The sequence below is a fragment of the Felis catus genome, chromosome E1, assembly GCF_018350175.1.
Source record: "Felis catus isolate Fca126 chromosome E1, F.catus_Fca126_mat1.0, whole genome shotgun sequence".
In the NCBI taxonomy this organism is placed as follows: domain Eukaryota; kingdom Metazoa; phylum Chordata; class Mammalia; order Carnivora; family Felidae; genus Felis; species Felis catus.
In genome coordinates this window covers 39,087,928-39,113,707 of record NC_058381.1, presented here as the reverse complement: position 1 = coordinate 39,113,707, position 25,780 = coordinate 39,087,928, and the positions used below count along the sequence as shown (strand labels likewise).

Sequence of the window (25,780 nt, the reverse complement as noted above, 5' to 3'; positions counted from 1 at the left end):
TTACAAAAATGAGATAAAGCAGGCATGCCTGGCTGGCTCAGTTGGTAGAGCATGAAACTCTTGATCTCTGAATTCTACCCTACGTTGGGTGTAAAAATTACTTAAAAATCTTAAAAAAAAGAGAGAGAGAGAGAGAGAGAGAGAGAGAGAGAGAGAGAGAGAGAGAAAGCACCCAAGTTGCTTCTTCCTCATGTAACACCAGATATCACAATCCACATACAGTAAACATGGTTGCCTCTTCGGTTCAGAAGCCACATTGCTTTTTTTCCTTCTGTTATCAAACCTTTAAGTCTTCGTACTAATATTTTCCGGAAACTCCTTTCTTTTTTGATGGTGTGGTAGACTTAATGGACTTGGCCTTAGGATGAACTGGTTTGGAGTGGAAGAAAAGGAGATGAAACAGTAGCAAGTAACAACCAGGAGTTGCTGTCCCTTTTCTCAACAATGCCAGAGAAATGCTGTGCTCACCTTTGTAGAATAGTTTTGGGGCAAAAGACTAGTTCCTGTTCTGATGTGACTTGTCCAAATCTCCATTTATACTGAACCAGGCCAAAAAAAAAACAAGATAAGCCATTATAGTCCTAAGAGGACCATTCAAGAATCAGAAACAGTTAATGAGGAAAGACTTCATGCATTTTTTTCTCCATCTTTCTATGCCACGTATCTTTGAGTACTCCATGTCTTACACCAGGAAGCCCTAAGTATCCATTAAGGTTTTGAGATAGCCAGGTGGAAGAAGTACATACCTGATTAAAAGTGGGAGGTGGAGGAGGACCAGGGGGCGGTGGAGGGGGAGGAGGAATTGGCATCCTTGCCCTGCTCGCAGTTGATACTGCTTTCTCTCCGTTTTAATTTGCAGCTTTAGGTCACTCATATACCTGCAAATGAAATGGAAATTCTTAAGAACAACTCTGCCATCAGAGACACTGAGTACTCAGGGGGACTTAGGGGACCAGGCAGGACAGAATACCAGAGAGAAACCAAGCAACTCTTCTCCTAGTTCTTCTGTGATATAGTCTAGGGTTCGGTAAATATTTTCTGTAGAAGGTCAGGTAAGAAATATTAATATTTTAGGCTTTATAGGCCACATATGGTCTCTGTAACATTTTATTCTTTGATTTTGGCAAAAATTTTTAAACAAACTAGTTTTAGGGGCGCCTGGGTGGCTCAATCAGTTTGTCCAACTTCGGCTCAGGTCATGGTCTCATGGCTCATGAGTTCGAGCCCCATGTCGGGCTCTGTGGCTGACAGCTCAGAGCCTGGAGCCTGCTTCAGATTCTGTGTCTGTATCGCCCTCTCTCTCTGCCCCTCCCCCACCTGCACTGTCTCTCTCAAAAATAAATATTAAAAAAAGAGCAGTTTTAGGTTGACAGCAAAATTGAGCAGACAGTACAGAGAGTACCCATATATTCCTGTTCCCCTGACACACACATACATAGCCTCCGTTATCGACATCCTGCAGTGGAACATTTGATACAACGGACATCTCATTACCAAAGTCCATAGTTTACATTAGGGCTTACTCTTGGTGACGTATTTTGTTTGGACAAATGTGTAATGACAACTACATACCACTGTAGCATCATACAGAATAGTTTCACTGTCCTAAAAATCTGTGCTCTGCCTATTTATCCCTCCTTTCCCCTAACCATTGCTCTTTTTTACTGTCTCCATAGTTTTGTCTTTTCTAGAATGTCATATAGTTGGAATCATATAATACATAGCCTTTTTCAGATTGGCTTCTTTCTATTAGTAATATGCATTTAAGTTTCTTCCATGCCTTTTCATACCTTGATAGCTTTATTAGTGCTCAATAATATTCCACTGTCTTCATGTGCAACAGCTTGTTTATCCATTCACCTACTGAAAGACACCTTGGCTGCTTCCAAGTTTTAACAATTATGAATATAGCTGCTATAAATATTCTTGTGCAAGTTTTCATGTAGACATAAATTTTTTGCTCATTTGAGTAAATACCACTGAGTGTGACTGCCAGATCATATGGTAAGAGCTACATTGGATAACAAACTGCCCAAATGTCTTCCAAGTGACTGCACCATTTTGCATTCCCACCAGCAATGGATGAGAGTTCCTGCTGCTCCACATCCCTGCCAGCATTTGGTGCTGTCAGTGTTTTAGATAGGTGTGTAGTAGCACTATCTCACTGTTTTAATTTTCAATTCCCTGATAACGTATGAAGTTAAACCCCTTTTCATATGCTTACTTCCCATCTGTGTATCTTTTTTGGTGAGGTGTCTGTTTAGGTCTTTTGCACAGTTTCTAATAAGGTTGTTTTCTTATTGTTGAGTTTTAAGAGTCTTTGTTTTGGATACAGTCCTTTACCAGATGTGTCTTTTGCAAATATTTTCTCCCAGTCTGTGGCGTATCTTCTCACTCTTGATTTTTCCATTTTAAAACTACATTTTTACATTTTAAAAATACAAAAACCATTTATTCACAGGTCATAGAAAAACAGACCACGGCCCAGATCTGACTCACCGGCCAGTCTACTGACCCCTACCATACTCACATCCTTGGAATCTGATCAGAGCATAAACACCATGTGAGAATTTAGCTACTTCTCAGATCACACACAAAAAACTATACAGCTGTCCCCCAATTAGTATAGTCTGTAAGTGATCCTCATTTTACAAATGAGATTAAAACCAGGGAATTGTCTTACTTTAAGACATTAAAGTAGGGGGCAAAGATAAAACCAAAACTCAAGAGCAAAACTCCCCCAAAAAGTTGGTCCCAAGGAAATCCCACTTCTTGACCCTCTCTCCCCCAAAAATCAAAGCCAAAATAACATTAGCACTGAGAGTAAAATTATAGATGACAAGAAAGGTACAACTTCACCAATTAATCCATGAAAGAACCGCTTCCAGAAAAGCAAGGTGATTAGATTATGACCCAAGAAATCTCACAAGTAGCCCCTAGCACAGATGAGAGACCATGTGTACCAAGCCAAGTTTAAAAGATCAAACCAGCATGACAATCCACTGAGGAGGGTTGGTTCTGAACTCTTTACAAGGGTGATTACAATTTCCCTGTGAATAAAGGATATGACTTAAACACTTCTCTCAGTGTTCTCAAAACCATTTAAACACTTCCTCAGTGATGAAAATAAAGAGCAAATATTTCAAAGGTTCTAAGAAACTAAAAATCTTTAGAGGTGAGTAGAATTTGATTAGAAACATGACTGTGAAAGTCTTCAAAATCCCAACCCTTCCAGTAATGCCACTATAGGTTGGATGCCCAACAGAGCTTTTTGCTCCAATCACAAAACTGGACAGTACTCTGGCTAGATGGTTCCCATGGGGAATGGTGTCTGAACTCAGTGCAAGAATCAAGAAGTTGACTGCTCTCCAAGGGAAACACCATTTCTGTTTCAAAGCTAAGTCTAGTTTTTCTTTGCCAGGGATCTAACATACTGGGCTTTAAAAACTGATTAAAATAGGGGAGGCTGGGTGACTCGGTCGATTGAGTGTCTGACTCTTGATCTCGGCTCGGGTCATGATCCCAGGACCGTGGGATGGAGTGCTGAGCATGGAGCCTGCTCAAGATTCTCTCTCTCTTCCTCTGCCCCTCTCCCCACCTTGGCTCTCTCTAGAATATAAAAAACAAAAATATTTTTTAAAATTGATCAAAATAGTAAATCCTCACAATCTACCTGTAATTGGGAGGGGGAATGCAAATTTAAAATAAAGATTACAGAGATGAAAAAATTTTCTTCTGTTTGAATTTTCTGGGTTCACTCTGACAGTTCCCCCAAAGCATTCTTTTAAAAAGCTAGCAGGGGTGCCTGGATAGCTCAGTCAGTTAAGTGTCTGACTCTTGATTTCAGCTCAGGTCACGATCTCATGGTTTGTGAGATAGAGCCCCTCATTGGGCTCTGTGCTGACAGCGCAGAGCCTGCTTAGGATTCTCTCCCCACCCCACTCCCCCCTCGCACCCTCTCTCAAAATAAAGTTAAAAAAAATTAAAAGCTAACAGTAAACAATAGGCAAAAATAATAATCTACTCAGAAACAAACATTTTCAACTAATTCCAGTCACCGCAATTCCTGCCTTTTCTGAGTTCCCAGTTCTACCTACCTTTGCCATTGCCATGACTGAAATGGTCTCCTAGAATGACCTGGAAAAGAGATTCAGACAAATCTCTAATTCTTTTCATATCCACAAGTGATCCAACCTACTTGCTACAAAGTAAGGAGTGATCTAGAAGAACAACCTTATGCCTTACAGTGACCATCATTTATTAGGCAAAATAGAAATTCTCTAGCAAGGCATATCTTTTCTATAAAGCAATCTACTGGAAAAGACCAGTTATATTAATTACACAGTTACAGACACCTTCTTTTAAAATAGGCCCAATTCAAACTCCAACTTCAAAATAGATCCATTAAAAAAAAAAAAAAAAAAATCACCATCATGTGACAGATTTTAGTGTTGACAACCAGCAGGGCTTTCAACCTTTCTTCTGCCTCCATAGACTGCATGCGTGACATGCTCCTATTATTGACACTTATTATACAACAATATGCTATGGTAGGGTATCATTGCTTTCCATCTTACAGGTAGGGACACTAAAGTTCCAGGAGTGGATACAATTGCATGCATGCATGCACACTAGAGAAAAAGACTGATCTAAGTAAGGGCATTGCCCAAGATCACTTTGGAGTAAACTGCAGAATTAGGACTCAACACCAGCCCTTCTGATCTCCTGCAATTTCGTTAATCGCCACGGAAATCATTTCTGCTGGAAATTGGTTTGGTTTAACAATTTTCTAGTATTTTCCCCAAATGAAAATTCAACCCACTCCAAATTTCTATTTTATTAACAGAATACAAACAGCTCTCTCTAGGTTTCCCAAGAGCAGCCCAACTTAAGTAAATTTACATTAATACAACATTCCTTTCCCTGAAAATCCCCAAAAGCTTTATTCAAGCTAATTTAAGATGGATAACAATCACTAAGCCAAAGTAGAGGGTCTGCTTTTAGTTAAAAACAAGTGAACCAAAACAGTTCCTAAAGTTTTGTAACAGAATAACAAGTTTTAGTGGCCAATTATTTTATTTTATTATTATTATTATTATTATTATTATTATTATTATTATTAGAGAAAGAGAGCATGTAGGAGTGTGCACATGCAAGTGGGGGAGAGAGGCAGGGAGGGAGAGAATCTAAAACAAGCTCCACTTGGGCCTCAATCCCAAGACCCTGGGATCATGACCTGAGACAAAATCAAGAGTCAGGCGCTCAACTGACTGAGCCACCCAGGTGCCCCATGGCCAGCTACTTTTAAACAAAGGACAAATTCCAGCCCTTCCAGAAGCACTGTCTATTGTAATTTTTAAAAACTAACAACCCTGAGATTAAACCTAAACCTAAAAAGAGGGTTCTCTACAGAATTTTAAGTCTTTCCTTTCTGATCTTTTAAATGAGAACTATAAAACCTCACCATCTGTGCTCTTCAGAGTCCTTGATTTTCAGAAATGTTGTGAGGCTGCCTCCAGTTCATCAACACACAAGTTCTCATTCCCTTTGTAAGCTCTTCTACCTCAAAAACCATGACAGAATAAGCTTTTCATTCACATCCTCAGGAGTCCGTTTCTTTAAAATCGAGTTCAGAAAGCAGTATTTCAAATCTTTCTGATGTCAAAATTATCACAGAACTCAGAGATAAGTCTTCATAAAATTCAAACAACGCACTTTCAAAAAGCAATGCACTCTCTTCTGTTCCTCAAAAGACAAAACCTAGTTTTCTATTCAATTTCCTAATGTTTCATTCCAAATACATATTTTGTAAGAGCAAACTTCCTGAGTACAAAGACATTGAAGGGGCTCCTGGCTGGCTCAATCAGTAGAGCACGAGACTCTTGATCTCCAGGTTGTAAGTTTGAGCCCCATGTTGGGTGTAATTACTTAAAAATAAGATGTTAAAAAAAAAAAAAAATGCTGAGTTGCTATCAGGGCGCCTGGGTGGTTCAGTCAGTTGAGTGTTTGACTCTTAATCTCAGCTTAGTTCTTGATCTCAGCGTTGTGAGTTCAAGTCCCATATTGGCTCCAGGCTGTGCATGGAGCCTACTTAAAAAAAAAAATTTAGGGTCTCCTGGGTGGCTCAGTCAGTTGAGCATCCGACTCTTGATCTCAGCTCAGGTCACAATCCCAGGGTCATGGGATTGAGCACTGCATTGACCTTGGGCTCTGTGTTGGACATGCAGCCTGCTTAAGATTCTCTCTCCCTCTGCATGCATTCTCTCTATATATAAAAAGAAAAAAAAGACATCAACTTTTCACATTTGATAAATGAAGAATCTAATTTAGTTGTTGCTATTTTCATATACTTAAAATAATCTCAGAGATATTCTAGTTACCACTACCATTTGGGGCCTTTATTGAAATGGCATTCTGCTATTATAAAACTCAAGTTTCAGGGTACCTGGGTGGCTCAGTCAGTTGAGCATCTGACTTTGATTCAGGTCATGATCTCACGGTTCATAAGTTCAAGCCCTGCATTGGGCTTGCTGCTATCAGCACAGAGCCTGCTTCAGATCCTCTATCCCACTCTATCTGTGCCCCTCTCCTGCTCACACTCTCTCAAAAAAAAAAAAAAAAAAAAAAAAAAACATTAAAAGAAAAACCCTCAAGTCTCAATTACAAGTTATTTTTAAAAGAAAAAAGGTTTTTAATTTTAAATCTTAATGCCATGTACTTTCATTCTAAGAGACCTTAAGTAACAGCACTCTCCTTTCATCTCACCTTTGATTATCTAGTAAATTACAGTTTTTGTACTGAAGTACCCAACAAAATCCCACAAGGGAAAAAAAAACTGACCTTAAAAAGTAGGCTGCCTCCCTCAGCAAAGTCTCAAGAGCCATACCTTCTGCCTTACAAGAATCAGTTAAATGAATATGAATTTGGGATGTCAATAAGAAAATTCTTTAAGTACTCTCTATGCCCAATGTGGGGCTCAAACTCACGACCCCAAGATCAAGAGTCACATGCTCTACCTACTGAGCCAGCCAGGAGCCCCTCTCTCCTTTCTTAAAAACATGTTCAATTCTTTTTTTTTTTTTTTAATGTTTATTTATTTTTTGAGAGAGAGAGAAACAGACCATGAGCAGGGAAGGGAAAGATAGAGAGGGAGACACAGAATCCAAAGCAGGCTCCAGGCTCTGAGCTGTCAGCACAGAGCCTGACATTGGGGCTCGAACTCATGAGCTGTGAGATCATGACCTGAGCCGAAGTCAGACACCCAACCGACTGAGCCACCCAGTGCCCCAAACATGTTCAATTCTTTACTATCCTATTAAACCTCTCCCCAGTATAAAGAAGCCGAGAGATAGATAAAAGAGACATTTCAAGATACTCTCTAAAAGACCAATACTCTGCCTACTCTGTCTCCACATCATCTAAAGAAAAGAGAGTTTTGTCTTCAAGAGGAAAGGTTCCAGACATTCCCCTCAATGGAATTCTTCTGATCCAACAGTTCAAAGCAAAATAAATCTAATAGTATCAGAGATGGAACAATAAATGTTTGGCAGAAATAGAAAATCAGCTGCCCTGAGACAAAGTCACATAATGCAGAATTCAGTTTTTGTTTGGTGTACTTTAATCTGAGTCAGAAGAAACTACAGCATTACCTAATAAGGCTTCAATAACCCAGGTAGGTGGGGTGGCAAGACTTTCCAAGCATAGACATTAAAAACCCACTGATGAATCCAATGTTCATAATCACACAACAAACCCTAGAAACATTTACCTCAAACAAGTTCAAAATGAACAACTCCATTTTGTATTATTTCTCAATAAGGTTTTAGACAAAAAAGAATAGCAAAAAACCAAGGGTAACTGCAACAAATAAAAATAAGTAAAAAGTAGGGGTGCCTGAGTGGTTTAGTTGGTTAAGCATCTGATTCTTGGATCTCAGCTCAGGTCTTGAATTCAAGCCCTATGTTGGGCCCCGCACTGGGCATGAAACCTACTTTAAAAAAAAAAAAAAAAAGTAAAAAGTGAATGGATAGATTTTTGTTGAAACTACATTCCAAATTCATCAGTAATTTCACCCCATTCTGATAAGCACTTACTACTGACTCAAATAACCTGTGTTGGCCCATTAGTACCCATGTAGACATTACTCTAAACTAAGAATTAAATTTAGAGGAACATTTCATATATGTATGTCCATTTAACCCAATGAGCTCTTTTTTTTTTTTAAATAAAGATTTTATCTGTAAGTAATCTCCATACCTAACATGGGGCTCAAACCTGCAACCCTGATATCAAGAGTTGCACATACCCCCAACCCAATGAGCTCTTAAGCACAGACAGCACTGCATCTTTCTATAGTTTTCTTTTTTATTACTTTACAGCACAAAGTGTTCAGTAGTAATGTGTTGAACTGAACAAAAGTAAATTTAAGAGTAACACTGTCTGATTAGTCAATCAGAGAAAGACAAAAATCATATGACTTCACTCATATGAGGACTTTAATAAGAGACAGAACAGATGAACATAAGGGAAGGGCAACAAAAATAATATAAAAACAGGGAGGGGGACAAAACAGAAGAGATTCATAAATATGGAGAATAAACTGAGGGTTACTGGAGGGGTTGTGAGAGGGAGGATGGACTAAAGGGGTAAGGGGCACTAAGGAATCTACTCCTGAAATCATTGTTGCACTATATACTAATTTGGATGTAAATTTAAAAAAATAAAAAATTAAATAAAAAAAAAAAGAGTAACACTGTCTGAAAGAGCAAACAAGAGTGGTGGAAAAAAAGAAGTAAAGGATGGACATTGTGCCAGAAACAGAAAAAAGAATGGATATCTATGAAAAACAGGAAAGGAAGAAACACGGGACTGTGTGTAGTTCAGTGTTTGAAATTTTTTTAACTTGTTAAATTCAATCATTCATGAATTCATGAATTCATCTACCACCCAATGATATTTATTAAGCACCCATCACTTGATCCATTCAATAAATATTTTTTTAAGTTTACTTATTTTGAGAGAGAGAAGAGAGAGCATGCATGGAAAGAGAGAGAGACAGAATCCCAAGCAGGCTCTGCACTGTCAGCACAGAGTCCGACTTGAACCCACAAACTGTGAGATCATGACTTGAGCTAAAATCAACAGCCGGACACTTAATCAACTGAGCCACCCAGGCGTCCTCAATAAATATTTCTTAAGCATTCACTAGGAACCAAAGCACTGTTCTATAACAATGATTCTAAGCTGGAATGATTTTGTCCCCCAGGAGACATTTGGCAATGTCTACAGACATTTTTGACTGTCGTGACTAGGAGGGTGCTCCTGGCTTCTAGTGGATAAAAACATTCTATAATGCACAGGACAGTCCCCTACAATAAAGAATCATCTAGTTCAAAACGTCAATAATGCTGAGGTTGATAAACTCAGTTCTAGAGGCTGAACAAGTTTCTACAATCTTGGGGCTTATGTTCTAGAAGAGATAAACAAGGAAACAAATACAATCTCGTATCTCAGTTACTGATAAAAAGAATTTAAAAAAGAGAATCAGAAAGGCTGAAACTAGGAGTATGATGGAGTGTTCTCTTAGACAGGGTCTCAGGGAGAGGGGCCGGCTCTCCACAAAGAAGTCTCTCCATGAGCACACAACTCCTATGAACATCTAGGGAAAGAGTATTCCAAAAAGAATTTTAAAATGGCAAGTAAAAAGTCCCTGAGATGAGAATGAGCTTGTCATGTCAGAGAACTAGTAAGAAAGCCAGGGTAGCTAGAATAGAATACAGACAAGAGTAGTAGAAGATGAAATCTGAGGCCTTACATGCCATTCTCCAAATCCCTTAAAAGTAGTATCCCAGGGCACCTGGGTGGCTCAGTTGGTTAAGCATCCGACTTCAGCTCAGGTCATGATCTCATGGTTTGTGAGTTCGAGCCCCACATCGGGCTCTATGCTGACAGCTCGAAGCCTGGAACCTGCTTCGGATTTTGTGTGTGTCTCTCTCTGCCCTTCCCCCACTCGCACTCTGTCTCTCTCTCTCTCAACAATAAATAAACATTAAAAAAAAATTTTTTTTTAAGTAGTATCCTTCTCCATCCAACATGCCTATACTAAAGAAGTTTAAACCAACCAATAGTTTCACGCCCAGAGTAAACAAATTCAATCGGTTATCTCATTAATCCCATAGACTGTACTTGATCTCTTGGCTTAAGCACAGCTAGGGACCTAGATACTAACTGGAAGCTTCCCAGGGTTAAAAATCACCTAATGATAATCTGTCTGCCTATCCACCTGCCCTTCAATTTTGCTCCTGAAAAGCAATACAGTATGGTGAGGTAGGAGCTCATTACCACAGTAAACACAACGGCATCCAGTTGCCAAACGAAAGAACTTCAACATGGGAGAAGTGCCAGGAGCTACCTAAGAGTACTCACATGCCACTCCAGGAGACTAACGAACAACAGGCTCCTATAATTATGTGGGAACTGATGTCAACACAGAATTATGAACACTCCTTCATGTGTTCTAGGATAGAATACAGTGGAGGGTTTCCACTAAAGCATTTTGGTTTCTCTAAAACATAAGGAAACAGACTAGAATGACTTTCATGTCACAGATATTTAACCACCCTCCCACCAACCTGAAAAAAGGCTTTAAAAATAATCCACAGCCCTCTTCTCTCAATGGAAAAGGTGCTACCTTCCCCTTGAAATTCAATTCAGTCAAAACTGGTGAAACAGATTTCTATCATGCATACAGACAGAATTAATTAAAACTCCAAGGTTACTCCATGAAGGGAAAAAAAAAAAATCACTCTTCCAACTGCAGGCATTTTCCATCATGGAAATCCAACTATGAAGCAAATAGGATTGATCCAAAACAAGTAATAAAAAAAAAAAAAATCACATACACATTGTGAATATTTAAACTGAAAATCCTACAATTTCTACCACTAAAGCTGGATTTTTACTCTCTACATCAATGACTTTTCACTGTTATATGCAGTACACAACCTTGAAAGAGAAAAGGAAAGAGGCAGAAGAAAGATATGTAACTGTATGAGGAAATCCTGTCTATATAATTTCTCTAACAAGAAACGGAAGTACACATCCCATGATGCAGCTTTTCCCATAATATGACTCTTTCCTCTTGTCTTAGATTTGTTTAAAGCCCTAAAAACATAAACTCAGAAGTGTACTTATTCACATACTACTTAATGTAATATGTATTAGGTGCCACGGGTTATTCCCAGATACAGGGCAACCCAGGAGCCAAGCCCTCTCATCTAAAATGATGACAAATCAATGAGAAGTCTGCTCTTGTGTTCAATTAAATAACCACAACAGCAAAGAATGGCTCCATAAAAGAGATGGCTATAGATTAACTAATGCAAGATCAAGGGTAAATGAAATGTCTGAAAATTATCCTAAACAGAGGTCAGGGAATGACCTCACCAGAACCTACTACACCCCTCAAAGCAAAGAGAAAAATCCTGTTAACCTGAAAACACTAAAGTATTGGAAAGGTAGGGGAACATATATAGAAAACAGTCAACTGCAATAAATCAGTAGTAGTTCAAAGTAGTGTTTTGTAACATAGCCAGAGATCAATAATCTAGCAAACAATAACACTTTAGATTTAGAACTGTTTTTGTGGCTTCATTCACCAAAACTATTTCAGAGGAACTTGCAAAACATATTAGAGCTGTTTCTCTGGAGTTGTTCATCTTAGGATTTACATCCGCTCTACGTCAGAGCCAACATGACTTTCTCAGGCTGTATTTTAGCTAATAACAGCCACAAGATTTCCGAGAACTAAGAACTAGGATCCTAAACTTGGCCTCTGCATTATAAGACATGTACTAGTTGGTTCCTGACTGCCAAGCAATTCACAGCAACCAAAGAGCAGCTGCAAACATCTCATTTCCAGATGCGTTACAGACTGGCAGTAAATGGTTCAACCATTTTTCCTTTCTAGGCCTTAGGGATCCATAATACAAAAAGGAGAAGAGAATGTGCCCTTTCATATTATCAAAGTTACAAACTTCAAATCACATCCTTTAACATCTCCAAAAATGATTCTGCATTAGTCCAAGGCAGATCATTAATACATCTATTTTCAAAACCTTAAGTCAATTTTCCACTTCACCAAAAAAAAAAAAAAAAATTAACAGATTCCTGGATTTGGACAGCAAAATTATGCAGAGAGTAGCTCAATGTTCATAACTAATATTTCCTCCTCATCCACACAGGCCAAGAACCAATGGGTCTAGAAGTGCTAGCTAAAAAAAAAAAAAATGGGAGTCACACAAGGCCAAAGCCATTAACATCAGCCAGCATTTAACCAGAGAAGAGAGGAGTTAATCAGATGAAGGACACACATTCTAATTTAGAAATCCAGACCAAAGCCAGACAGACTAAAACACAGTCTGAATACAAAAGCAATACTAGGTGGAGCCTGAGAAGTTTGCCTTAGAGACTTGGGAGCAATAAATTGTTTAAAAGGTTCTTCTAAAACAGAGTTTCCAAATTTACCTGAAGATAAGACACATCTTAGGGCATTTGTTTAAAACACACACCCACCACCCACCACACACACACACACACACACACACACACACACACAGCCACACACACACTCCTGGACCCTAATCCAGACCTACTAAAATCGGAAATATTTCAGCAGAAAGATCTGGTGATCTGTATATTTAACAAGCACCTTAAGTAATACTTGGTATTAGGGAAGTCTGAAAAACATTGTTCTGAAAGAGTATTAATAATCAACTACACCAACACTATTGTGTCTGAACGGAAATCAGCAAGGAAAAGCTGATGAATAAGCTGGGTCAACATAAACGTGTTGCATGCATTTATCAGTGTTCCTCATGAAACACCATTAAAACGACATGAGATTTTTTTTTTTAAGACCTAAACCTGAAAAAAAAAAAAAAATAATGAAGAAAATGGGAAAGGATGCAACAGCAGAAGGATGTCAACAAAATTTTGGAAGCTGGAAGGCACATGCACTAGTGACAAGTAACTTCAAAGGAAGGAAAAAGTTAAACACTTGCAGCAGAAAGTAGATTCCCACCACAGAATCTCAGAAAAAGCTCAGAAACCAAAGGCACCTGGTACCTCTGGACAAAGGGGCCTTGGAGGGGCTAAAACAGGAGAACTGATTGAAAGTCTGTAAAGGAAAGATATTCCCCTCTGGGCACCTGGGTAGCTCAGTTAAGCATCTGACTTGGGCTCAGGCCATGATCTCACAATTCGTGAGTTTGAACTCTGCTTGGGGTGAGCTCATGCCCTGCTTCGGGTGAGCCTTGCTTCTCTCTCTGCCCCTCACTCACTTGCGACTTCTCTCTCAAAAAAAAGAAAGAGGTACCCTCTTTCCCTTGCCCATGCTGCCAGGCAGAAAGCCTCTGAACCAAGGGAGCAGTTACAGCTTAGAGCAGGAGTGCCATACTGTAAAAAGGGAGATCAAGTGAAAGTCTTCCACTCAGCGATGAGACCTGTTCCCGTTCCTCAGCTCTCTTCCCCAATTTGGTTCCAAAACACCTACTGCTGGGCTCATCCTCTCTACGCAGGAGATTGAAAGAGTCCTCTCCAAGGAAAATGACCAGTTGCCAATACACCCTACAGTGATGCCTACCACTTGATGAGCCAGGGCTCCACACTGAGAGCTTTTTAGTGCCTCATTCTTAAAAATAAACAGCCAAAAATTACCAGACATTTGAAGAAAATCTCTTACAGGAAAGACAAGAATCAAAGTAACAAAACAGAATTCCTGACAATGTGTGAAAATACTTATATATAAAGTTCTGGGGCACCTGGGTGGCTCAGTCAGTTCGGCTTAGGTCATGATCTCACGGTTTGTGGGTTCGAGCCCCACATCAGGCTCTGTGCTGACAGGTCAGAGCCTGGAGCATGCTTCAGATTCTGTGCCTCCCTCTCTCTCTGCCCCTCCTCTGCTTGCACTCTCTCTCTCTCAAAAATGAAAAAATGTTAAATAATAATAATAATAATAATGATAATAATAAAGTTCTGGAACAAAAAGAGCTTATGGAAATTTAAAATGCCAATAGCAAATATTAAAAATATCATAGAAGAGTTGGAAAAAAAACCTCAGAATATCTGAAAACTGAATGAGGAGGGAAAAACAGACAAATTCATGAGGAAAAAAAAATTAAGAGGACCAGTGTTGGAATTTCACCATCTGGATAATAAGGGTTCCCAGAAAGAGAAAGGACAGAAATCACTACCAAAGAATACATTATCAAAAATATAATACAAGGGGCGCCTGGGTGGCTTGGTCGGTTGGGCAGCCGACTTTGGCTCAGGTCATGATCTCGCAGCCCGTGAGTTTAAGCCCCGCGTCGGGCTCTGGGCTGACAGCTCAGAGCCTGGAGCCTGTTTTGGACTCTGTGTCTCCCTCTCCCTCTGCCCCTCCCCTGTTCATACTCTGTCTCTCTCTATCTCAAAGATAAATAAACGTTAAAAAAAAATTTTTTTTTAAATATATAATACAAGAAACTTTCCCAGAATAGATGGAAATAAGCTTCAGACGGAAAAGGCCCAATGAATGTCAATCATGATGAATTTTTAAATAGTCACACCAAGGTATACAGTCATGTATCACTGTATTTCAGAATACCTGGGGTAAAGACAACATCCTAAAATCTTTCAGAGAAAAAACAAATCCCATACAAAAAATCCAGAATCAGAATAGCATCAAACTTCATAGTCTACCACTGAAACTCATAAGACCACAAAACAAGGCTTAAAGTTTCCAAATACCATTTCTAACAACATTTTACATCCAAACTTCCAACCAATGTGCAGGCAGAAACAGGTAAGTCTCAAAAAAAATGCACCACCTCCAATGAACCCTTTTTCATAAAGCCTCTCAACGAGGCTCCACTAATGTAACTGTACTGAAAAGAGATTTACACTTTCCTCAGAGTTTAGGGATGAACTAGTGATTGATACTCAATAAATCAAGCAGAAGGAAGGAAAAAAGGAAAGAAAAGAATGGTAATTATTATATTTAAAGGGAAAATCTATAAGGAAATACTGTATAAGCATAGTACACACAGTCATTATACTGGATGTTAATTTTTCTTCTTTAGGTTACATTTACCTGTATTCGCTTTCTGGGCTCATGGAAGATGGAAAGGGAGGCTGAAAACCTGGGAACTACATTTCCCAGAATGCCCTTTCAATGGAGTTGTGGTTTAAATTCCAACAGTACATATGGGTCAACTGGACCCATGGCTCAGTTGGAAAAGCATGCGACTCTTGATCTCAGGGTAGGGAGTTTGAGCCCCATGTTATAAATAAATTAATTCCACCAGCACAGACTCATTCACTCAAGCCCTAGAAGATGTAAGAAAGGTATATGTCATTATTGCTTTTCTAGTAGCAATGAGCAGGTGTGTGGCCTCCAACAAATGACAGACATGTCGTTTTGCAGGTTTCCAATATTCTACAAACTGCCTGCTTTGGTATTTAAGATAGCCAAGATTATTAATGGTTAGCAGTTTGTAATCCCTGCAAAGTGGCTTTCCCTGACCTATGTTCCCATGATCTTCCAATGGTTGTGTAAGCATCTAATATCCTCTTTGAAATATCCAGAATGGTTTGTTTCTCTGATTGAACCCTGATACATAAAAACATATAAAATATTGGTTTAATAAAAACTGTGATGGGACTGTATTAGGAAAGTAGCAGAAAGAGTTGAGGATAGATAACAGTATAAGAATGCAAAATCAGGGATTTCTGGCTGGCTCAGTTGGTAGAACATGCAACTTTTGATCTCAGGGTTGTAAGTTTAAGCCCCATGTTGGATGTAGAGTTCACTTTAAAAAATCTTGGGGCGCCTGGGTGGCGCAGTTGGTTGAGCGTCCGACTTCAGCCAGGTCGTGATCTCGCGGTCTGTGAGTTCCAGCCCCGCGTCAGGCTCTGGGCTGATGGCTCAGAGCCTGGAGCCTGTTTCCGATTCTGTGTCTCCCTCTCTCTCTGCCCCTCCCCCGTTCATGCTCTGTCTCTCTCTGTCCCAAAAATAAACAAACATTGAAAAAAAAAAAAATCTGGAGCACCTGGGTGGCTCAGTGGGTTAAGAGTCCAATTTCAGCTCAGGTCATGATCTCCCAATTTGCGAGTTCAAGCCCCACATCAGGCTCTGCACTGACGGCACAGAGCCTGCTTTGTATCCTTTGTCTCCCTCCCTCTCTGCCCCTCCCCTACACATACGCGTGCGTGCGCGCTCTCTCTCTCTCTCTCTCTCTCTCTCTCTCTCTCTCTCTCTCACACACACACACACACACACACACACAAATAAACATTAAAAAAAATCTTGGGGTGCTTGGGTGGCTCAGTCAGTTAAGCAACCAACTCTTGATTTTAGCTCAGATCATGATCTCAACAGTTCAAGAGGTTGAGCCCCACTTGGGCTCTGAGCTAACAGCACAGAGACTGCTTAGGATTCTCTCCCTCTCTCTCTGCCCCTCTCCTGCTCATGTGCTCTTTCTCTCTCTCTCTCTCTCTCTCTCTCAAAATAAGTAAATAAACTTAAAAAATATATAAAGGGGTGCCTGGGTGGCTCAGTCGGTTGGGAATCCAACTACTGCTCAGGTCATGATCTCATGGTTTATGGGTTCGGGCCCGCATTGGGCTCTCTGCTATCACCACAGAGCCCACTTCGGATCCTCTGTTGCCCCTTCTCTCTCTCCCCTTCCTCCGTTCTAAAACAAATATTAAAAATATTTTTTTAATTATGATAAAAATTTAAAAAATCTTTTAAAAAAGAATACAAAATCATCTTTCATAGAAATTCAATAGATAATATCTGAGACTAGAAAAACCAAGAAATGACAGTACAGGCATACCATGTAAAAATATGGAAATAATATGCATCAGGAAAAAAAAAAAAACACCGAAAGTACTAAAAATGAGGACAAATAAGGAGAAATGGAGCAGCTGTTCTTTTAATTATAAGTCTTGTAGTACTATTTGACTATTTAAATTGTGTATTCTTACTATTTCAACTTAAAAATCCAAACATTTAATTACTAAAAGGCAAAAAATCCTAACACTGTATAAGCAAAATCAAACTTCAGACTGACCAAAATTTCAAACCATAAGGTCCGTACTGGATCTGTTGCCAATGTAGTTAAAAACAGCAGAAAATCCCAAACCAACCAAATAATTAAAAGGCCATTATATGCTTAATTCTAAAACCTGTATCTCAGATCCAACTCTAATGAAAGCAGGCTGCCTAATGTGACCTCAATCTCCGCCACAGCCTGGGTGTGACCTAACAATGTTCACCATCCCAGAGTTCACTCTATCACAGGTCAAATACGTGAAGAAACTCGAGGCCTCAAGAAGAAATCATGACCAAAATTAACTGCAAAGGTAAGCATAAAAACAAAGGGATAGATCTTGAAATCAATTACCTTAGCTCCTTTTTTAGGTCTTATTTTCAATTTAACACAACTAATTAAAAAATTTTTTAGAAACACCCAACATCTGTGGTCAAAACATCTTTACAAGTTCTAGGAAACTGTTAATTAGAGGGTTAGGCTGTAACCTAGCCACAGATGACAAAAAATGGCTCTTCTCACTGTAGGCTAGGCTAGCTGTGTCTCATGTTACTAGGCCTCAGCTTCCATGTCCCAGCAGCCTTCATTCCACACATCCCAAAGATACAAGTAAAAAGCCTATAAAGACAAGAGTCAGGAGTAAGGGAAATCCAGTGAGGACAGTCTCCATGAGAAAAGGCCTGAAAGAAAACTTAAACAGATGCTCCATAAAATGTTGATCCAGACTTCACATGGAGAGAAGTGTCATGCCTCATTTCAAAGATAATATATTAGGCCCTGACTCACCACAGATAATCTAATAACAAAGCTGTGACTTTCATTGTTGAGGCGTCTCTTCTCTCACTCTAATGCCCTGAAGCCATCAGATATACAGACGCTTCATGCTGAAATGCTAGAAAAATTTGCACATTTTCATTCATTGCTCACTACTGCTGGGCTGCTAAACCAAGAGTCTACTTTAAGTTATGACAACAGGGCAAGCTGATCCAATTACACAAAAAAGGTACTAAATCAAACAGGACCATCTGGGCTTTAAGCAAGAGTATTGTGATGTCTGAACAAAAGTCAATATACTTGCAGATAAAAATGCTTTCATATATTCAGAGTTATAATGGCCCTTGGGCTACCGATTCATTTTCACGTCCAATAAGAGTTATGTGTTGTATTAAGACATATGGCCTAGATGACGGACGGGTACAAACAGAGTATTATATTCACCAGTTCATAATGAGAACATCTGTGCTCACCCTCTAGCCCTATGAGGCTTACAAAAAACAGTCAATATTCTCTAGAAGTAAACAGGTTTTCTGTTCCTAAGCAGCAGGTCTGGCAAACCACCCATCTCATCATCCCCATAATCTGACAAGATTGGGTGTGTTCAGGGTGGTATGGCCAAATTCACCATCCCCCATAATCTCAGAATGGTTCCCCAATTATTACTAACCTCCAAACCAATTTCCAAGATCCTAAAATGTTAAGACCTAATCCAGCCATGCAAGTTTAATTTGCCAGACCTAAAAATCAAGACTCAAGACTGGGGCGCGTGGGTGGCTCAGTCGGTTGAGCATCTGACTTCGACTCAGGTCATGATCTCACAGTTCATGAGTTGGAGCCCTGCATCGCGCTCTGTGCTGACAGCTCAGAGCCTGGAGCCTGCTTCCAATTCTGTGTCTCTGGCTCTCTCTGCCCCTCTCTAGCTCACACACTGTCTCTCTCTCAAAAATAAACAAACATTAAAAAAATAAGTAATAACGGGGCACCTGGGTGGCTCCGTTGGTTAGGTGGCCGACTTCAACTCAGGTCATGATCTCGCAGTTCGTGGGTTTGAGCCCCACGTCAGGCTCTGTGCTGAATGCTTGCTCGGAGTCTGGAGCCTGCTTCGGATTCTGTGTTTCCTTCTCTCTCTACACCTCCCCCACTTGTGCTCTCACTGACTCTGTCTCTCAAAAATAAATAAATGTAAAAAAAAAAAAAATTAAATAAATAAATAAATAATAAAATAAAATAAAATGACTCAAGACTAAAAAAATCTCCTTTATCTAAAAAAGTTCTTATAAAATACATATTCCCTTGTACAAGCATCAGATTTCTGTACGATATTGACAATTTCAGCATCAACACTAGTAAATTAATATCTGTGAAAAGAACGGAGAAAAATCTCTCCTGTAAAGACTGGGCTCAAAATTCACTGTCATTTATCTGGTTTTTTTGGAGACCTCACACTCCCTGAAGCCTTGCCTACCTGTCTACTTCTCATTCCCTAAGCTCCAGACACACTGGAACTTCCTTCTTCAATTCTTCAAAATAGCCATGTTAAAGAACATGGCCCCTCCTCAGGATCTTCATCTATGCCATTCCGTCCACCTAGCACAGTCTTTGGTCTGCCCCTCATCCCTTAGGTGTCAGCCTTAAAAGTCAATTCCTTGGGGACATTCCCTCACTGCCCTGTTTCCCAATCAACCTGGGTTAGGCTTCCCATTAGCTGCTTCCACAGTATTTAGAGCAAAACAGTAATTAATTATTGTTTAATGGATGTCTTCCCCACCAGACCATAACTGTATGACTGCAAGGGCTCAGTCAGTTTTGTTCACTGGCAAAGCACAGAGCCTGTCACACAGTAGGAGCTCAAAACTTCTTGACAAATAAATGAGTAACAGGGCTAAAAACACATCAGCTTTGGCAATTCTACTTAGAATTTACCCTACAGATATAGTCACAAAGGGCCAAATGCTTATGGTTACTCACTAGGGCATAGTTGGTAATAGCATAAAGGTGGAAATATTTAAAATGTCTACCAATACACGGCAGGTGCCAAATCTCTATTGCTTTCATGGAATGACTGCAAAAGTAAGTTTTTTAAAAATGCAAATAGTACTAACAGTGTGCTACATTTGTTTAAAAGAAAACGCAAGAAATATATATATGCTTTATATGTACATGTTATCTCTGGAAAGGATCTTAAGAAACTGAAAACATCAGTTGCCCCTGGGAAGACAGACTGGACTCATGAGTACACAGCATAAAAGACTATTCAATGTACACTCTTTTTTTAACTTTTAAATTTTGAACCATATAAATGTATTTTTTTTTAATGTTTGAGAGAGAGAAAAAGTGTATGTGTGTGCACACGGGAGGGGCAGAGAGCGAGAGGGAGGGAGGGGGAGGGGAGGGGGAGGGGGAGGGGGAGGATTCCAAGCAGTCTCCACACGATCTCTCTCCCTTGCTCTCTGCCCCTCCCCTGCTCATGCTGTCTCTTTCTCTCAAAATAAATAAACTTTTAAATTAAAAAAAAAAAAAAAATAGAGGAGCATGCAACTTTTGATCTCAGGTTGTGATTTCAACTCCCATGCCGGGTATAGAGATTACTAAAAAATAAAATGGGGTGCCTGGGTGGCTCAGTCAGTTAAGTATCTGACTCTTGATTTCAGCTCAGGTCTTAATCTCAGCCTCCTGAGTTCAAGGACCGCACTGGGATCCACACTGCGTGTGAAGCCTACTTAAAAAAAATAACTAAAGAAAAACAGAAATAAAACTTATACATAAATAAAATTTGCTAAAGACAGTCCTATCCTCATTTCTAAGACAGTGATGAAGTTTAAATGATTTGATGACAAATATCCTGCTTGCAAGCTAAGCACTCGGGGGGGGGGGGGGGGGGAGTGAAAAGAAAGACAATTCACTTATCCACAAATCTCAGACATCCTACTCCATACTAGATTGTACCACTTTATTATTATTTTTAATGTTTATTTATTTTTGAGAGAGAGAGAGTGTGAGTGAGGGAGGGGCAGAACAGGAGACACAGAAGCTGGAGCAGGTTCCAGGCTCTGAGCTGTCTGTCAGCACAGAGCCCAATGTGAGGCTTGAACCCACAACTCTGAGATCATGATTTGAGCCAAACTTGGACACTTAACCAACTGAGCCACCCAGGCACTCCTAGATTGTACCATTTTGGAAGAAAATTCCATCTTTTTTACAACTAATTGTCCCGATCCAGATACATGGAGAATGTTTTCACAGTCAGAAGGGATTACTGACAGAAAAAAGGGATTAGAGAAAAAAGGGAATTCAGCATTTTTTTTAGCTTAGAAAGTAGGTCGATACATTTGTACGGAAGAAATATCATAAATACTGACCCAAAACAAAATATTCTCACCGAGGGGCCTTAAAATCCAAATGGAGCTTAATCTGAATCCACAAAGTTCACAAAACTAAGTAACTTTTTGAAAACTAGTTAAATGGTAAGGAAATCTATACACATTCCTTAGATAAACAGATGTGCCAAACTTTAAGACATTCTTCAGTAAAGAAATATCTGAGACAAGATTAAACACAACTCCAATAATCCTGTTTGTTACCACAATCAAAGCCCTGGAACAGAGTCAAAACCTTTGGATCTGAACCTGTTAGTTTCCCAAACCTGCATATCAGGTACAGAATACTCTGGACTAAGAATGGCAAGAGGAACCTGAATCCAGGGCCACCAAAAAGAGGATTTTTTTTCGGGATTATCTCCAATGTTACAAGGGCCATTGCCATCAACTGCAAGAAATGATCTTCATAATCCATCCCAAGACCTATTAGAGACACAGTTATCTTCAACTAATTATCCCCTGAAAAACAAAATGGTATTTACTAAGTAGAACGAAGTACTCAGTACAGCCATTCTAAATTGTCATAACTTTGCCATGTTACATGGCAAGTAAGAAGCCAATTCCTGGCTCTCCCATTTGATAACTTCTTTGCCCCCAAACGCTCTTTCTGCATATTAAGTCAAAATCTTGAGATCTAAGACTGACACAGACACCAGCAAACGAATCACCTGATTTCCCTACCAACATTGTTTTTCTCCATAAAGTTCTACTCACCATTTTAAAATCCCCCTTTATAGGGTGCCTGGGTGGCTCAGTCGGTTAAGTGTCAGACTGGCTCCAGTCATGATCTCACGGATTTTGAGTTTGAGCCCCGCATTGGGCTCTGTGCTGACAGCTTGGAGCCTAGAGCCTGCTTCAGACTCTGTGTCTCCCTCTCTCCCTGCCCCTCTCCACTCATGCTCTCTCTCAAAAAAAGGTAAACATTAAATAAAAATTTTGTTTAATACCTGTCTATAATAATACCAAGAAGTACTCATGAATTTAGCCTGTGGTTCCCTAGGCTAAAAGGCTTGAGAGGGAGAGTGGAGCAAAAAAAAAAAAAAAAAAAAAGTGGGAAATTCTCTCTCTCTCTTCAGTGCTCTGGACTTTGAAAGCTAGGCAGAGGCAATGATTCTGCACTTAATCAGCAGGTGAAAAAGAAACAGGTTTGAATTTAGAAGAAGCATAAATGAGTGCCAGAACATTCAGTAAAGAATACTGACTCCATTTCCTTGCAGAGCAGCTCTCAGGACCTGCCAATGAACCTCAATTTGACAAGGAACACCCCATCTACTCTAATCCAGGACATATCCCTCAAAAGACAGTCAGTCAACCGGAACTCTGCCAACTTCTGCTTGGGAGTTGTGTGGAGCACAGTAGCAACAAGAGCCTACTTTGAGAAGGAGATCAACAATCACACTCAAGAAGAAAAGAAGTTATTTGGCAAAGGGAAGCATGTTGCCAAAACGTTAGTCACAGCTTAAGGTCCCAGTTTGTGTCTCTGCAACTATTCTTTGCTCTGACAGAGTCCATTCTCTGGCCCAGAAAACCCAGCTCAGCTACTGTCATCTTCTCCATTTAAAGCAGTCAAAAATCCTTTCATTTTTGAGGTATCAAACTGTGACACAGACAACATATCAACCAGAGACTAAAAAGAACAGGGAAAGAATGTGTTATTTGCCATTTTCTACCTAGGACTGGCTCAAGTAGAGCAATGGAAAAACGTGACAGGATAGGAAGAATGGAAAATCATTATGTTAAAGAGCAGGCTATACCAAAAGCCTGCCCAGAGCTCTGAACTCCCATAACTTATTTCCAAACCCTCTGAAAAACAAACCAAAGAGACACCCTGTGGTTGAAATAACGGCAAAATATTAAGCTGGTTTTTACCCCCAAATAAGTATGTACTATATACTTCATAGCCTGGAGATCTTCCTGCTCTTGCTGGGGTAAGAAGACTATAGTTTGCTTGAGAACAGCCTGAACAAGCCCAAGACTTTCAGAATCATTTCAGAGCAATAGGAAAACAGACACAAGTACGCTAGGTTACTCTCCCAATCTAAAAAGAGGTCAAGAAATTGTCTCTTTGACAGGGACAGGACTTCTCTCTTCCTTTCTTAAAAGCCATTAATAAAACCTGAAAACTCCACTGTTATCAACATCTTCCACCTTGCCCTGCATTTCACCTTTGTGCTGACATCACATAACTAATCAGTACCAACTAAAGTAAACACTACGGATATCAAGTATGAGGTAGATTTGGAAACTGCCCCCTCTTAAGCAAATCCAAGTCAGACCTCAGAAATGCCAAGACTTTCAGGAACACTTCTTCTAAGCTAAATTAAATAAGTTCACCTATGAGCAAAGTGTTTAGAATATTATGCCCAAAGAAAAAATTGGAATAGTCAAGATTTCAAAGCATTAACAATAAAGAAGCTGAAACTGTCCACAAGCACACTCCTCCCCACCAACGGGGCCAAACTGCCTGGACCAAAGCAAAAGGCTCAACTAAATAAAGTACTATTTTTCAGCGAATTCTCAGAGTTCATTGAGGAAAGTCAGTGTTTGTCAAGGGTAAAATAAAACACTGCATTCTCTCACATTCCTCATCAACCAACCTCATTCAACCCAAGCTCTAAGTTCCCTATCTCCATCTTGATGGTAGCCAATACAATGTAACAAGTAATATGAAATTCTGGGCTACTAAAAGTTGACTTGGAAAAAAGTTAAAAAACTGAACATGTATTAAATCAAAACCAACTATATTCCCTGGCACAACAAACGCGGAAAACCAACTATTCCCTGGCGTAACAAACGCAGCAAGGCTGAGAAGAAACTGAGAAAACAGGTCTTCTAAATACCAATATCTCAATCTTGTTGTCAGAGATCACTTCTTTGCAACCACTTTAAATATCCCATTTAGGGGCACCTGGTGGCTCAATGGGTTAAGCATCTGATCCTTGATTTTGGCTCAGGTCATGATCTCACAGTTTGTGACTTCGAGCCCTGTGTTGGGCTCTGTGCTGACAGCGAGGAGCCTGCTTGGGATTCTCTCTCCCTCTCTCTGCCCCTCCTCCCCCTCAAAATAAATAAATAAACTTAAAAAAAAAGTCCCACTTAGTTAACACAATCTTTCAGAAGCAGAGAAGAACCAAACCTGTCTTTCAAAGGGGGGGGGGGGGGGGAGGGGAAAGGACAGTTTAATGACTTGCCTCAAAGTTACTTAGTAAATCCATAAGTATGCTAGAACAGTCCTTATTCCCCAAGGTTCTCTTTTGGTTTGTAGAAGGAGACAAAAGCCACCAAAACATTCCGTAAATCATTCAGAAAACAATGAGTAAAAACAGCACCATGAAAAAGGAGGTGGATCCTGGGGGAGCCCAAAGCAGTAACAGATTATTCAAATCCCTTTAAAAATACAAACTCCAGTACAGGCCAGGTTCTTCCAGCTCCTCAGCCGTGCGTTCTCTTAGTAATTTTCCTTCCTGATCAGTAACTTACCACCACACGCTGCCCACGTCTAACACGGTAAGAGTTCCATCTTCCCTTGCTTCACACCACTCCAATCTGAACCCTCAACTCTAGGTTGCTCCCATGCGCAACTCAGTACTTCTCATACCTTTATCTCAACTCTGATTCTTTCTCCACCAACGCTCTCAAGATACCCTCTAGTGTAAGCAGCTTCCCGAATCATCCTAAACCATTGGTTGTCACTCAACTCAATCCCTAAAATGTCACAGTGGCCTCCTCACTCAGCATCCTGTTAATTACCTGTTCACAACAAGTCCGCCCTCCCCATCTCCCTTTAGGCGCACGGTTACTTATTCCTCACTCCCAGCTGCCGTCTTACTTACCTTACCCAACCCTTCAGGATTCCTTATTTCCTGTCTCTCAGTAACCTTCCTTCCCATTTTCAGTCAGCGCTCGTCCCACACCAATTCCCGACCACTCCTCCCTACTTAGATTGCCCACGCCCCGCTCCAAGCTCTTCAGACCCAGCCCAGCGTTCCACTCACCCCTCAGACTCCGCCCCCAGGACCCCCCTTTCCCTCAGGCCCCTCCCCCAATCTCCTCCCTCCCTCCCTCCCTCTCTCTCTCTCTCTCTCTCTCTCTCTCTCTCTCTCTCTCTCTCTCTCAGTGTCCTCTCCAAGCCCCGCCCCAATGCCCCCCACCCCGGCCCTCCCTCCCACTCAAGTCCGCAGGTCATCTCAGCGACATACCCAGCCTCCTCGGCCTCCTTTCGACCGGGCTGTAGCTGCCCCGGGAGCGAATCCTCCGCCACCTCCGCTCCGGCTTCGTCCCGTCCGGCTAGCTCCCCAGCAAGCTCCCTCTCTCGCCGCCGCCGCCCCTTTTGCCAACCCGGAAATGGATCTGCTCCCACCGTCCCCAGCGTCCGCGAACAAAATGGAGGCGGGGGAAAGAGGAGGAGGGAGCAGGGGGCGAAAAGACACTACACGCACGCGCTATCGGAAAGCCCGCCCCCTAACGGCGCACGTAAAGGCGGAAGCGGTCGGGTAGCCGCCATCTTGGGAAGGTCGCGAAAATTCCGCCTGC

The 25,780-nt window shown here is 40.5% G+C and overlaps 1 protein-coding gene across 4 annotated transcripts in view; it reads right to left on the bottom strand.

Moving 5' to 3' along the window:
* Positions 1 to 25,605, bottom strand: part of WIPF2 (WAS/WASL interacting protein family member 2) — a 48,946-nt gene extending 23,341 nt beyond the window's left edge. The window contains exons 1-3 of one of the 4 annotated variants that reach the window (XM_011289155.4): positions 25,447 to 25,605; positions 4,098 to 4,137; positions 747 to 878 (exon numbers count right to left, since the gene is read on the bottom strand). In XM_011289155.4, the coding sequence (XP_011287457.2) occupies positions 747 to 809 (63 nt within the window). In that variant the 5' untranslated portion in view covers positions 810 to 878; positions 4,098 to 4,137; positions 25,447 to 25,605. Of the gene's footprint in view, positions 1 to 746; positions 879 to 4,097; positions 4,138 to 25,080; positions 25,227 to 25,446 lie in introns of those variants that run through there. The other 3 variants (XM_011289156.4, XM_011289154.4, XM_011289157.4) reach the window with 3 other exon arrangements.
* Between the last annotated feature and the right edge of the window lie 175 nt (positions 25,606 to 25,780).